General features: G+C 42.9%; 1 protein-coding gene across 9 annotated transcripts in view; it reads left to right on the top strand.

Moving 5' to 3' along the window:
• Positions 1 to 15,530, top strand: part of FRMD4A (FERM domain containing 4A) — a 595,439-nt gene that overhangs the window by 380,693 nt on the left and 199,216 nt on the right. For all 9 annotated transcript variants that reach the window (XM_036460347.1, XM_036460307.1, XM_036460315.1 and 6 more), the window contains one exon: positions 11,340 to 11,405. In XM_036460347.1, the coding sequence (XP_036316240.1) occupies positions 11,340 to 11,405 (66 nt within the window). Of the gene's footprint in view, positions 1 to 11,339; positions 11,406 to 15,530 lie in introns of those variants that run through there.

Here is a 15,530-nt window from a genome sequence, read left to right as displayed (position 1 = left end):
ATCTCTCACAAATGGTAGACCAGAGCATAATGATGGAGAGATGTTTTGCAACAATCTCAGGCCTTGAGGAGTCTGCTCTCTACACTGTTTTCACCTGTTACCCCTCACCCTCCATTCAGAATGCACAGGATTCCCTTTCTGAAAGAAATGCCTAACTCCCTTTCCTTTACAAGGAGTAGGCACTCTTCCTATATCTGAGCCATCTCCAAAAAGGAAGAGGAAAAGGAGGGGGGCAAAAGGGGGATGAGGAGTAGGGTAATTAAAATCTCTATATCTTCAAAGACTCCAGTTGCTCGAATCTCAGTTGTCTGGGATTCTAAGCCTGAGTAGAAAGCAAAGCCTGAAGATTGTGTTAATATGTGTGTGTAAGTGGATTTAATGATATACTTCGCAGAAAATCCTGTCAGAAGATTCTCTAGCAGTGGCAGAACCCAGCTGATAGTCAAGTTACTGTTCTTGCGGTGCCCAGTGGCTAAGTGTAGTGCAGAAAGCACCACCACCTTCCTGGAGCCTTAACAGCAATACCCAAGTGAGCTTACTGCTCTGTGCTCATTGGTTTGGTGTCTGTGTTGCATAACCTGACTCTGAAGCCCATGCACTCAGCTAGTCTCTCAGAGTCCATTTTCTCCTGACCATTTCCTCAGAGCGTTGTCTGTCAGACAGAGGAGTGTGATTGTAACACTCTTGATGTGAAATGAACCAGCTGGACTTTGACTTTCCATATCTGAGACCCATCTGTCCAACCTCCATGTCAACAGCTTGTCCTCAAATATTGTGCAATGTCCTGTGGGAAGGTGAAAAGAGTGCCCTTCCTTCCCATATCCCGCAGCTTAGCTTTGGGTTGGAGTTCCTGTTCCCTGGGATCATGAAAGACCATCACTGGAGCTCCTGGGTGTCCTCGCCTCTTACCTGTCTGGATCTCATCTAAACTTTAGGCCAAGAAGCTGATGATAAATGTTTTCTGATTCTCTGCCCTGTGGTACCATCTGGAGAGGACTGAGATGGATTGTCCTGTAGGACTTGTGGCTCCATCACACAGCAGTGGTCTTCAGGGCAGCAGGGTCATGGTCTAAATCCAGACACAGCAGCCATACCTTGTCCCCAAGCCCTTAGTGCACCCGATGCCATGACTTCTTTTTCTGTGTTACCAGAGAAAGCCCCATTTCCTTTTGCTGTAGGTAGAGAGGGAAAAGGAAGAGAAGAAGGAGAGGGGAAAGGGGAGGGAGAGCAGCAGCAACACTAAAATATGCTTTACAAAGATCCTCCAGTAAAACACTGGCCGAACTTATGACCTCATCAAATGCAAACTTGCAGAGGGAGGAGCTTTGAAGACTGCAAGGCTATTTCAAGTTTTACATTACAGTACATTGGCATGTGAATTTGTTTCTAACCGAATCACTCAGTTAAATCACTTTGATCTGGGTTTTATAATTTACAACTGTACTGAGGAGCAAAGACTTTCATGGACAGGCCTGGGTGTATCCTTCTTTTAAATCCAGGAGACTCATGGGAAAGGCAGAGGTGGGATAATTTGCCAGAGGTCATGGAGCAAAGTAAGGACAAGGTTATTCTCTCTGCTTTGGATTTGTGGTGTCTAGCATCCTGTATCTCCTTTCCTTCCATTATCATCTTATATGTCACTTAAAGACAACAACAACAACAAACAAGATAAGCTTGAGATAAATCAGAGAGAGGGGAAAATAAAAATAAAAATGGACACTATATCTTTAACCCTTAACGGTTATGAGCAAAGACCCCTTATGTTCTGTTATCACATTACAATATAATATGATATTACATTATAGTTGTGATTATATCTGGTATTTTCATGGTACAGGATAAGTGTGGGCAGCAAATGGGTGAATAACTTTAACAAATTTTTATTTGCCTGAAATCCTTTCTACATACGTATTTGCTGTATGAGTTTCTTGAGGCCACTGTGATTTTATCACATTCATTTCTTTCCTGGATGTGACAAGTTTTGGATTACTGAGATTTTATGATCTTGTGACTTTTTGGGACATAGATGGGTGGTAGGGCCTCGTTTGTCTGCAGAGGAAACTGAAGTGGAACAAGGGAGGGTTCATGGTAAGTTGACCCCGAGAGCAGAGGCTCCCACAGAGAGTTGCACTGGGAAGTTGTAGTCATGTGTCTGGAATTTCCTTCTGAGCCTCAAGATGGCCTGGGTCAAAGGGCGCCTGTGAGGTGCTGCTGTAATACATCCGGATTCCTTGAAGTGTCCCGCTTTAAGGCTTGGGCTTAGGGAGGGCGTGCTGGAAGACTTGTCGCTGTTTGGGCCTTGGGTAGCATGCTCTTGAAATCTGAAGTCATTCTTTTAGCAGCACTTAAGAAAACCGAAGTTTGGAAGTCGTACTTTCAAATACATGATGATAAAACTTTAAAAGATAGGATTTCAGGTTGTTTAGGGGAAGCTGGATCGTTTTCCTAAATGAAGCATGTTTGGGAAACGTTAGTTCTTCCTTTTCTACAACTCTAGTGGAGTCTTTAATAATTTTCATCTTATTGTCTCATAAAGGTATTGTCTCTAAAATGAATAATGAATCATAACTGGGAAATGTACTGCGCACAGGGATGTAAACAAGGAGGCATGTGGTAATGAGGTGAAAAGTGCTTTTGAAGGGCTGGGAACATTGCCTAAGCAGGTCTCCTCCTGCCCACCCATCCCTCCTCCCCCCACCCCCTGCCCTGCATCTTAGAGATAACAATTTCAGTACAAATTAGCATCAGGAAATACTATGATAATAAGTTGATTGAATAATTTTAGTTTTTGTTTTTATAAACCGTTTGTTTCTTCTTCTAAGTTCAGGATCTCTTACCCTATAGTCATTAACCCAGCTGCATTAGATTTCTAGGGTGGCTTTCTAAACCTCTGAGCTAGGGTTGTTTCTTTAGAGCACTTCCTCCATATATATGTACCACAGTGTATAAATTATTTGTCAGGGGAAAGAAACAATGAGGAAGAACACATCCAAGGAGTGGCAGAAAGAGAAAGGTAGAGAGGTGATGCATAGGGTGTCCCAAAAATGTATACATACGTTGAATGATTATATAAAGGCAGTGTTTATTAAAGTACCTTTCATTTTCAAAATTAATAGAATCTACAGACATTGTGTGTTTACATTTTTATTTTTATTTTTTAGAAACGCCGTATAGAAAAAAGGTGATAATAAGAGACATAGTGTTGATATAATGGGTTTTATTTAATTTTGAATTGGAAGACAAAATATTCCTAATAAAGCATATTTTCACATGCTGAGCTTTTCAAGTAAAGCAACCCCAAATGGCCATTTGGGATTTGTCATTGCTAGTTAGTTAGTTATTATTTGTTTTTTAGTTGATGCCCTGATGAGGGGGACTCCCCTGCCACATTTGGACAGCAGTGCTTCCCACCATCAGTAATAAATTAAGCTACTGTAGACAGATGCTCTCAAATGGAAATATTTATAATTCCCCCTTTGAGATGCTGGGCTTCCTGAACCGCTTCTGGTCACAGTTGGCTTCCTATTAATTCTGCCTGCAGGGAGAGAATGTGTCAGATTTTCAATCTTCAGATTTCTGACCTATGTGACAGTTGTAGTTCTCATTTGTAAATTAATTAATTTGATTTAATACATTAAAAATACAAGCCATCTAAAACAGATTTGCCCAGAAAGAAACTTCTCAAGCTCCATTTCTGATGGCTGGCCTCAAACACTGTCATTCATTTTTCTAGATCAAGTTTCTTTATTACATTAATTCCAACTAGAAAAACACACACACAGTATTTTGAGTGATTTGGGTGGGTTGGGGAGAAGCACCCGTAAACCTACTACCTTAGCACATCAGCTGTTTTATTTATGCCTCCTAATTCCTGTCCATCTGCCCAACAATTTTATTGGCTGACCTTATAGTTCACATATCATTATGTTCTGCTGTGCTTGCTTAAGATAGTATCCCAAATGCATGTTTCTGCATAGTCTTCAAGATTCAGTGTATATCTTAACAGAAAAGTTGGATAAATGGGGTAGACACCCTACTCTCAAAATCATAATTTTCTTTACATTCTTTATATCACAGTGCAGTTGGCAAGCCTTTGCTTGGCATAGGAGTGTATGTAACCAGACGATTTATGGTTGGAGTGGTAGCCAGCTAGCTGACATCTATGAGAAGCCTTGTTCTCAAAAGGATTTCCTTGGAGGGTGATTCCAGTGCCCCAATTGTGCCGGCACAGCTGAAAAGGAAAACAAGGAAAGCAATATTGCTTCACAATTGTTAGTATTCAAAAGGAAATTTCAGTGTCCCTGGTGAGCCAGACAAAGCTGCAGATGTCTACTCTTTGTCTGTACATGCCCAGAATGGTAAGCCTTTTCTGAACTGATAACAGGATACTCCTATCTTACTTCAGTATGAAAAAAACACAGGTCCTCCTTTGAGTAAAAACTACTGCAGTGCTCTTAAAAGACAGTTGTACTTTCAAACTTCAAACGCATGATGATTCCAAGTTGAGTTTCTGTTTAGATTCACATTTCTGGGCTCACTCTTTTCAGCAACATATTATTTTTCAAAAGGGAGGCAGCTTACAAACTCCTGATTCAAATGGGAGTGTGCTTATAAATCCTCGGACTGAGCTATGGGACTTTGTTAAAGAGGTGAGTGAACTTGGAAGACCTTGGGCAGATCTCAAAATCTTAATAAATCTCAATGCATGCTACTTCCTTAAGGTGCTGAGCAGATAAGGTGAGATTAATGTAGTGAAAATTTTATGTTTCCGATGAAAATGAGAACCTCAGGGCAAACTTCTAGACATGGGTGTGACCTCAGTGTCATGTCACATTTGGCATGTTTTAAAATATTTTGAGAAAGTAAGATACTATCCTTTAATACTGTGATTAAAACTTCATTAGTGGCCTGGTCAGATGGCTTGATTGGTTGGAGTGTCCCATATGTTGAAAGGTTACAGGTTCTGTTGTAGGCGGCAAGAATAGCACCAGGTACTAGACCCTTGGGTCAGACCAGACTTGGGTTCAGTAACCTTGGTTCTTGGATTCTAGACAGGAAAGTCAATATACAAACTATAGGAGAACATCTATATATATATAAAAGCCTACGTGACCATCTGACCACCTGACCAGTAGCTATGACATGCACTGACAACTAGGGGGGCATATGCTCAATGCAGGAGCAGAAACTACAGGCATGGAAACATGGAACAGACTGATGAATCTCAGAGAGAAAGGGGAAGGGCAGGAAGAGATTAACCCAAGATCTTATATGCATACTAGAGGCCCCGTGCATGAATTCATGCACAGTGGGGGCCAGCCAGGGGGAGGCACCATGGGAGGTTGGCCAGCCTGCCCCAACCCAATCTGGCTGGTTGGCTGGATGCAGTGTGCGTCATAGCAACTGTTTGTTTGGTCATTCTGGTCGTTCCAGTCGCTTGGCTTTTATATATATACTAGTGGCCCAGTGCACAAAATTCATGCACATTAAGAGGTGATTAGAGGAAATAATTTAATATTGCTATTTGTCCTTTCTCTATAATAGAAGTGTCAGAGATGAAAGAAAATTAGTAAAATGTATATTAAAACTTTCCTTCTGTCAGAGTCTGGGGCTCACCATGGACCCCAGAGTCAAGTCCTCACCCAACCACAGGCAACTCAAAACTGTGTGAGACCAGGACCTGGCCAACCTCACCCCCATTGGGCTAGATTCAGACCTGGCCAGTCCCACCCTTATCAAGCCCTGATGGGCAGGGGGTGTAGTCTCAGGTTCCCTGGCCTGGCACCAGAATGGGGGACACGGGCTGAGATCCCCTTTCAAGCCCTGCTGGGTGGGGGGCATGGCCTGAGGTCCCCCATAAAGCTCACCAGCAGGGGGACACAGCCTGAGGTCCCTCATCAAACCCCACTGGGCGGGGGTGTGGCCTGAGTTCCCCTGACCCAGCACTGGGGGTGTAACTTGAGGTCTCCTGTCAAGCCTTGCTGGGTGGGGGGCACAGCTTGAGGTCCCCTGTCAAGCCCAGCCAGGCAGGGGGGCACAGCCTCAGGTCCCCTGGCCCAGTGCTGGGGTAGGGGTGTGGCCTGAGGACCCCTGGGGGGCGAGGCCTAAGGTCCCCTGGCCCAGCACCAGGATGGGAAGTGCACCTTGGGGTCCCCTGTCAAGCCCCACCAGGGGAAGATGTCCATGCACTATTCAACAGCTTTCCATAGATCTTCACTGATCTATGGAAAGCTGTGCAGGGGGTCTTTGTCCAATGCAACTGGTCCTGAGGTCAGCCTTGGTGTTGCTTGTCTGGTTTTTCTGCTTTTCTAGACCTGAAAATAAACTGAGGCATAGATGTTATCTCTAGGGAGGAAAGGTCAGGGGGTCCATACCACATTACCAGTGATATGCTAGGGCAAGAAAAGTCACCCTGGGGGCAAGGTCCCATCCTACAGTTGTCCTTTGCTAAGTATGCAGAGCTTTCCACTCTGGTGATCTTCTGTTACTGGCCCATCATTCTTGCTCTGCTCATGTCTGTCTAACTGTCTCCACAGTTAGATTCCTGGTCAGGGTACACACCTAGGTTGTGGGTTCAATTCTCAGTCAGGGCGCTTACTGGAGGCAGTCGATCCATGTGTCTGTCTGTCTGTCTATCTCTCTCTCTCTCTTCCTTTCTCTAAAATCATTAAACATATCTTTGGGTAAGGATAACACAACAACAAAAACTTTATTTGATACAATAATGTCTTTCTTTGTTTTTGTGAAATATATTAGAATGTGAATAAGGAACACAAGAACATGTTTAAATCCTTAACCTTTTACAGTACAATGAGGTGATAGCTCATTGTGATTTTCATTTGTATTTCCCTGATGGTTAGTGATTTTGGGCACCTTTTCATGTATCTGTGTGCCATCTGTATACATCCATATTTTCATTGGAAAAATGTCTATTCAGATTCTCTGCCTAATTATTATTATTATTATTATTATTATTATTATTATTATAAACATATTTTATTGATTTCAGAGAGGGAAGGAGAGGGAAAGAGAAACATCAATGATGATGCCTCCTATATGCCCCCTACTGGGGATCAAGCCAGTAATCCAGGCATGTGCCCTGACTGGTAATTGAACTGTGACCTCCTAGTTCATAGGTCAATGCTCAACCACTGAGGCACACTAGTCAGGCCTTCCCTATTTTTAATCGGATTTTTTAATTTGCTATTGAATTATATGATTATTTTTCTGTATTTTAGATATTAACCCCCTTTTAGGTATATTATTTGCAAATATTTTCTCAAATTTGGTGGGTTTCCTTTTTATTTTGTTAATGGATTTCTTTGTTGTGCAGAAGTTTTTTAGTTTGATGTAGTCTCACTTGTTTATTTTTTGAAGCTGATGAACTTTTAAATTAAGTCATTTGGCTAGGATGACTGCTGTTTGTAAGGTTGTGGCTAAGACAATTAACACCTGAAGTTAAGGTCAGAGAGTGAATAAAGACTTAGCATAGACCCATCTCAAATACACAACTGCCTGTTTTGGCTTAGATATGCAAAATAGCAAGCCTTGGACTGAAGATTTTTTTCTCAAATTTTCACTCTATTTCAACCTCTGTTAGAGTGTTTATGAGCATGCGAAACTTTTCTTGATGACTTGTCTTAGAGCTGGGGACTCCATGGGATGATGGGTTAGCTTATTTTGAGGAAGCACTCAGAGAATTTTCTTATGGGAGTGCGTGCCAGCTTTTAACATGCTGATAGTTAGAGAATAAACCCTATTAACAAGAAGAGAAGAAGCTGTCATTACTATGTTTCATGAAGAAAATACTTGGAGAAGGGACTGACCCCCATTGCCGTACAATTAAGTGACACCAGGATCTGTCATGTGCATCCTTCCCTTTAATCTGCTTGTAGCTGGGGCAAAAGAAGGTACCGTATTTTTCGGACCATAAGACGCACCGGACCATAAGACGCACCAGTTTTTAGAGAAGGGAAATGAAGAAAAAAAGATTCTGAAACAAAAAGTTCAGTGTTATCACTACAATGTGTAAACCCATAAATCATGCAGAGACTTTCTATGCTTTCTTTGCATAGTTTATGGGTATCTACACATTGTAGTGGTGAGAGAAGAGGCTGGAGAGTGTTTTACATTATGGTAAATGTTATTGGTTTGGTATCACAGAAAGTCTCTGCATACAATATACCGGTATGAAGTTTGTTGCAGTACAAACATTTTGACAGTTACCGGTATAATAGTATGAAGAGAAATTCTGACTTAGCGATGTTATCAATCAGGGCATCCAGCGGAGGGCGGAGTTTACTGGTGGGTGGAGATCTACAGTACGCCTACCCAGTAGTCAGGCACGGCAACAGAGGGCGGAGAGGAATGATTGGGGGAATAGACGCCGCATTCTTCTGGGCACGGAGTACGGGCCAGCAAGGGGTACAGGCGATGATTACAGTTTGGATTACGCAGTTACCGTACACCGCACCTGGGCTGACATGGAGATATGGCTGCAGCGAGGGCATGGAGGCTGACTACCATACATGGGAACTCCTCTACCACTCGGGGTTTACAGAACGGGGCAGACACTCTGGGCACGGAGTAATGGACAGTGGCTGCAGCAAGCACACAGGGCCGGGCAAGCACACAGAGACCACACAGAGCCGGGCAAGTAAAAAAACTTTTTTTTTTAAGTATATGTGTAGGCTATATTTGGACCATAAGACGCAGGGACTTTTTCCCCCCGACTTCTGGGGGGAAAAAAGTGCGTCTTATGGTCCAAAAAATACGGTTAGCTTCAGTTAGAGTTACAGAGTTATATACACTGAGTGACCAGATTATAATGACCTCTGAACGCATAATAATCTGGCCACTCAGTATATATCCTATATAATAAAAGTCTAATATGCAAATTGTCCCCTCATCCAGGACTTTGACCAGCAGGCAGGCCAGCCAAATGCCCATGTCCCCTCCCCGTGGCTAGGCTGGTTGGACCCCACCCATGCACAAATTCATGCACTGGGCCTCTAATATATATAAATACTGAGTGGCCAGATTATTATGCATTCAGAGATCATAATAATCTGGCCACTCAGTGTAAAAATTCAAAGGCTGGAGGAACTTATGTGGCTTCAGGTCCAGGCAGTGGTTGTGGAGCCAGCTCATTAGGAGTTGTTACATTTTTAGGAATTTTGCATGTCATTTGTAATTACAGCCATTATTAAACTTATATAAAATTGCATTAAATAAATTACATTAAAAACAAAGATAATAAATCCTAAGACCCACCACTTCCTACTGAGTTGACTATACTTTACTATCATCTACATTCTTGAGGTTACTTATGTCTATTGCCGTGGTCTGCAAACTGTGGCTCAAGAGCCACATGCAGCTCTTTGACCCCTTGAGTGTGGCTTTCCACAAAATACCACAGCCTGAGCGAGTCTATTTTGAAGAAGTGGCATTAGAAGAAGTTTTAGTTTAAAAAATTTGGCTCTCAAAAGAAATTTCAAATGTTGTACTGTTGATATTTGGCTCTGTTGACTAATGAGTTTGCCGACCACTGGTCTTACAACTGTTGGGAATACTGTTGGTGTTGTCATGACAGTAGCTTGAAGGCAGACATGGTGAAGACATTTGGAGCACAATGAGACAGTTTTTGGTGAGTGCTGGCCAGCTGACATCTATGGGAAGGCTTGTTTTTCATGGGATTTCCTTTGAGGGTGATGTCAGGGCTCCAGCAAGTGCTACAAACAAATGCTTTTTTTTAATTCAGAAAGATAGTTAAATATTCACTATCACCCACTGGGCCAGCCCACTCATTTTTATGTGTGAGACTGGGGCACGGAGAGGAACAGGGGCTTGTCCAAAGTCCTGCAGCCAGTACCTTGTGGGACCAAGACTCAACTTGGGTCTCCTGGTGCCTGTCTAGATCCTCTTTCTGTTTCATCGCACAGAGCTATTAGTAGTGAAAAGGACCTGGGTTAGGGTCAGCTTAGCACATATCTCTAGGGTTCCTCTCTCACAGGTGAAAGCACTGTCGATCTAGGGTCATAAACAAGTAGAGGAGAGAATTGACACAAATCAAATGCTGCAGCCAGAGGGGTGGACATCTGCTCCCTGGTGATCATAAGTGGGACAAGTTTTGATGTGGGAAGTGACAGAGACTGGATACTGATCTCTGTCTCTAATAAAGTTATTGAATGGAAGAATGACTAAAGAATGAGCTACTTTTATTACCACCAGATATCGTGTTATGTATGTATTTGCTATCCTATATAATAAAGAGTGAATATGCAAATTGAGCAATCAGCAGAGACCTGAGACTGCACCCCCCACCCCCACTGCCCCTGTGGGGCTTGACAGGGAACCTCAGGCCATGCCCCATGCCCTGGTGCCAGGTGAGGGGATGTTAGGCTGTGTCCCCCACCCGGCAGGGCTTAATGGGGAACCTCAGGGCGCACCCCGCCCCCTGCCCCGGGACCTGAGGCCATGCTCCTTGCCTGGCAGGGCTTGATGGGGGACCTCAAAGTGCACCCCCCACCCTGGTGCTGGGCTGTGGGACTCCAGGCTGCTTCCCCCCAATCGGGCGCCAGGCCAGGGGACCTCAGTGGGGCTTGATGGGGGACCTCAAGGTGCACCCCCCACCCTGGTGCTGGGCTAGGGGACCTCAGACTGCTACCCCCACCCCGGTGCCAGGCTAGGGGGCCTTAGGTCGTGACCCTCCTACCCCCATAGGGCTTGATGGGGGACTGGAGGCTGCGCCCTGCTCCCGGCAAAACTTGACAAGGGTGGGACCAGCCGGGACTGGATCTAGCATAATTGGGGGGAGGGGGGTATCCAGGTCTGGGTCTCCTGTGATTTTGAGGCACATGTGGATGGGCAGGGACTTGACTCTGGGTCCCGTGGTGCGCTCCAGACTCTGACAGGAGGAAGATTTTCATATATATTTTACTAACTTTCTTTCATCTCTGACACTTCTATTATAGAGAAAGGGCAAATAGCAATATTAAAATATTTCCCTCTAATTAATCCCTTTTTAATGTGCACAAAGCACTGAGCCACTAGTTTTATTATAAATTTCCCTATAAGATTGTAAGCTCCATGAGGGCAGGAACCTTGTCTTGCAAGCTGCTGCACACCCTATTCCCAGAATAGTGCCTGGCACATAGAAAGTGCTCATAAATATTTTTGAATGAATGAACGATGCTGCTCATGGTTGACATTACATAGCCCAAATCCCTGGAGAAGTTTTGCCCAGAGGAATGTGCCCCGTGGAGTCCAGCACAGGGGACCCTCTCACTGTTTGCCAGGCTGCTAGACTCGCAGTGACCATCATTTCTCTTTCTTCCCAGATGACGGAGGGCCGTCGATGTCAAGTACATCTTCTTGATGACAGGAAGTTGGAACTCCTAGTACAGGTAAATGACTTTGGGCCCACTTTCTAAGTTTCTTCTGTGACTGATGTGGCTGGCTCAGGCTTTGATTCAGCTGAGGGGTGGGCAACGGTGTAAACTATTTTTCAGCCTAAATCTGTACAAATCTGTGAGAGAAGATTAGGACACACCCTGGTATTTTTGTGTGTGATTGCTATTTTTGTTCATTCTGTTTCTTTGCACACCACGCCTAAGGCATTCAAGGTCAGATGTATATCTAACCTATTGTTGCAAATCTTTAGAAAAGGAAATTCCACAACTGCCATTAGCTATTCTTTATGCTGGAAAGAAGTTAATTATAATATAACCTAAATAACTCTTGCTGTAGCCAAAACTGGCTCAATTGTCTAAAATATAGTTCATTATTTCAAGTTAAGCTTTCCTGGAGATGAAGGGAAGCAATATCTTAGCTCTGTCTTCTCTTTAAGAGCTGAATAATCACCTGATGCCATCCTGTGCATCAACATTGCCATCTCCGTTGAACATCTGTAGAAACTGACAGAGGAAATCAGTGTATCTCCAAGCTAAGAACACATCTGTGCCTGGGAAGTCCAAAAAGTAATTAGGATCAAACACCCTGCTCAACTTACTCTTGAAAAAAAAAAAAACATTGTTTTACCCAGAGCCCTAAAGAGTGGTCAAGTTTCCAAACTTGACTTAAATAACTTAATTCCAAATCTGTTGCTCAACTCCAACTTTCGTAACTATATTTGCTTGACATTCTCAAATGTCTATCAAATTTATAGGGCACTTCTCCTTATCTATGACATTTTGCTGTGAAGAAGCTACAGTTCATCAGTCGGTTGACATGACACCTTTTGCTCACTCTCTTGGGGAACCACACTGTACCATTGTAGAGGGTCAAATAGACGTGCTCTCCTCTCATGTTCCCTTGTACATGCCACGTGGATTGCAAAATGTTCCAATTGCTAATTTAAAAAGTTCATACTTTTCATAGGAAGTAAATTATAAAGACAAACACAATGTGGGAAACAGAAAATATTGTAGGACATAGCTCATAATCACAGCACACTTATTCAACTACTCTTCTCATTTTGGCATATCTCATATTTATACTTATATTCTTCATACTTATATTCCTTACACGGTTGTGATCATAATGTATGTATAATTCTATATATTTTTCCACTTAACATTGTCCTTCACTAGCATTTTTCAAGTTATTATCAATTGTTATCTTTGTTAATGGCTGTATAAGTTTTAGAAAAGGATATACCATTATTAGCTAATCATTCACCCTTTTGAGTACATTTAAGAATCTCTTGTTGTTGTTTTGTAATTTTTTCCACTATGACAAGGAAATGCTGTGATTAATTTATCCACATATGTAGAGAGTTATTCCACATTTTGGATTATGTCTTTATTAGGTTTCCAGTCTTATGAAGAGTCAAGCTTGTGATCTGGGTTGGGGGTGAGTGGGCAGAGGGGACTATAAAGGAGCAGGATCTCTTCAGTTAGCAGGATCAGGACTAACGCAGTGATTGGAGCTTTAAGTTGTTAAGAATCAGCGTGAGCCCTTTACAGGTGAGTGGTCTGCATTGTCCTCGATGCTTTTTTTGTAGCAAGACTTAGGTTTAGATAGCAGGCAGCCTCTGAAACAGGAAGAGAGGCCTCACGGACAGTGAAGGCACTTTCTCCAGGCCAGCCTGCCCTGGGAAGACTGAATGGAGGCATCTGAAGTGGGCTTGAGTCATAGGAAAGATGTTTTATCACTGATGGCCACAGTTTTAGAAAGGCCATCCTCAGCCCTTAACTATCAAGAAAATGTTGAATTAGAACAAGCAAGAGTTCATATCTTCCCATCCCGTTTTAGAACATACTTCCTGTGATTCCCTCTCCCTACAACACTCTTCCCATCTAGTCCCTGTTCCTGTCTGGTTCCTGTTAAGCTTCCAAACCACAGCTTAGAAAATGCATTTATCCCCAAGGCTTTCCCTGGCCCTACCCTCTGCCCCTCCATAGCTGGGTCTTAGCTGTACCCCCTCCTCTCAACTCCCCCTTTCCCTCTTACAGCACTGTCATAACTCATTTTCACATTCACTGTCATTGTCTGTTTACTTGTCAGCATTTTCCAGAGCCATCAACAAATTAAGGACTGGGTCTGTTTTTTTCTTTTTTTGTGTGTATGTGTTTTGTTTTTTTATCACTGTATCCCCCATACCCAGCCCATGCCTGGCACACATGTCAGTAAATAAATACTTCTTGAGTAAAAAAAAATAAGAAGAAGAAGAAGAAGAAAAGAGTGAATCCTAAAGTTTCTTGGTGTTACTTCCCCAAAGGACTTACTTCTTGCCATAGAACCATTGCTTGGCAGGGGGTTTACTTAGGTTAGTGCAAAACAAATAAATGAGTAAGTAAACAAACAAGCAAACAAATAAATAAAGCCCAGTCAACATGGCTCAGTGGTTGAGCATCAACCTAAGAACCAGGAAATTACAGTTCAATTCCCAGGTCGCGGCATTTGCCCTGATTGCAAGCTCATCCCCGGTGTGAGAAGTGCAGGAGGCAACTGATCAATGATACTCTCTTAGCATTGATGTTTCTATCTCTTGCTCCCTCTCCCTTTCTTTCTGAAATCAATAAAAATGTAAAAATAAGTAAACAAATAAATATGGACCAATTCTAAACTCACTCCTTGCTACATTATTGCAGGGTGGGCTTCTGCAAAACTTTGGGGAACAAGGTGAAAGTTATTTGACAAAAGCCAACTTATAAATATGACTTTCCTTTCTCATCTACAAAGTGTTATTCAGGATTACATTCTTTTGACAGAATCATTTCTAAAGGGAATCCCTATTCTCCAGCTCTTTGAGCCATCTCAGGGTTTTTAGCAGCATAAAGCATTATGACTCCATGCCCTTCTTTTTTATATTTTAAATTTATACAGTGATGAGGTCCATTATTGCTAAAGGTTTTGTTGTTATTGTTGGACAATCTCAAAATATAAAAAGCCTTAGACTAAGCAATACCTTTCAGTATTTCTGTGATTGCCTGACAAGGTTTATAAGACAGAAAGTGCGGCTTGGGGTTTGTAGGAAATGTTTATTTCCCGTGGAGAAGCGCAGGGGTTTACACCGGGGAGAGTGACTGACAAACATTCCTAAGCAGCACAGAGGTGGGAGGTCTAGTTTTTCGATCATTAATTATTAGGTAAGAGACACATCAAAGGCAACACCTCAGACCTTTCGAAGCAGGAAAAAACAGAGTCAGCAGCTAACAATTGCTTCCCACCAGGAGGATGCTGTTAAGCAGTCTACCACAGGGACAGTCTTCTGTGGTGGTATAGACCCGGTCACTGCAATGATAGCATTTCCCTTCTCTGGATCACAGAGCAAAATGGCCGTACGCCCCCAGTGAAATGCTTTTTCTAAAGCCCTTTTAAGATTTCCGAGTGAAATCTGCTTCCATATCCCTGACTGCCCTGAGTAATTTTGCATCACTCACATGAAGGGAAGGGAAGGTTAAGAGGCCACATACTAGGATTTCATATTCGAAAGGCTCATCCCTAAATCCACAGGCAGGCCCTTGACACCAGGACATTACCATGTGACTTTTAAAATCATTGAATTCCTCTTTTATTGATTTTTTTTTTTTTTTTTTTTTTTTTTTTTTTTTTTTTTTTACAGAGAGGAAGGGAGAGAGATAGAGAGCTAGAAACGTCGATGAGAGAGAAACACCGACCAGCTGCCTCTTGCACATCCCCTATCGGGGATGTGACCGAAATCGAACCTGGGACCTTTCAGTCCGCAGACCAATGCTCTACCACTGAACCAAACCGGTTTCGGCATGAATTCCTCTTGAAGACAGCTAGAATGATGATGTGAGCATTCGGTAACAAATCAACCTCTGTCATCGACGTGGGGCAGGTGGTCCAGCCAGATCACCCTCCCATCCAACCCGGAGACATCCAAAATTGTTTCAACCAACTAGAAACATACTAAAAAAGCTTGTGTCAGAACGAGAGAGGCCACCATCCTGGTGTCTCTTAGTCAGCCTCTGCCTGCAGCTGTTAAATATAGCCAGACCAGAGGGTGCCTGCATGTTTTGTATTGAGCTTTACAAGACTTGGCTTCATATGGTTATTCCTTT

This window comes from Pipistrellus kuhlii, unplaced genomic scaffold (assembly GCF_014108245.1).
Source record: "Pipistrellus kuhlii isolate mPipKuh1 unplaced genomic scaffold, mPipKuh1.p scaffold_m20_p_1, whole genome shotgun sequence".
NCBI classification, from domain to species: domain Eukaryota; kingdom Metazoa; phylum Chordata; class Mammalia; order Chiroptera; family Vespertilionidae; genus Pipistrellus; species Pipistrellus kuhlii.
The sequence above is the reverse complement of the archived record's forward strand: the minus strand, read 5'-3'. Positions and strand labels throughout refer to the sequence as shown.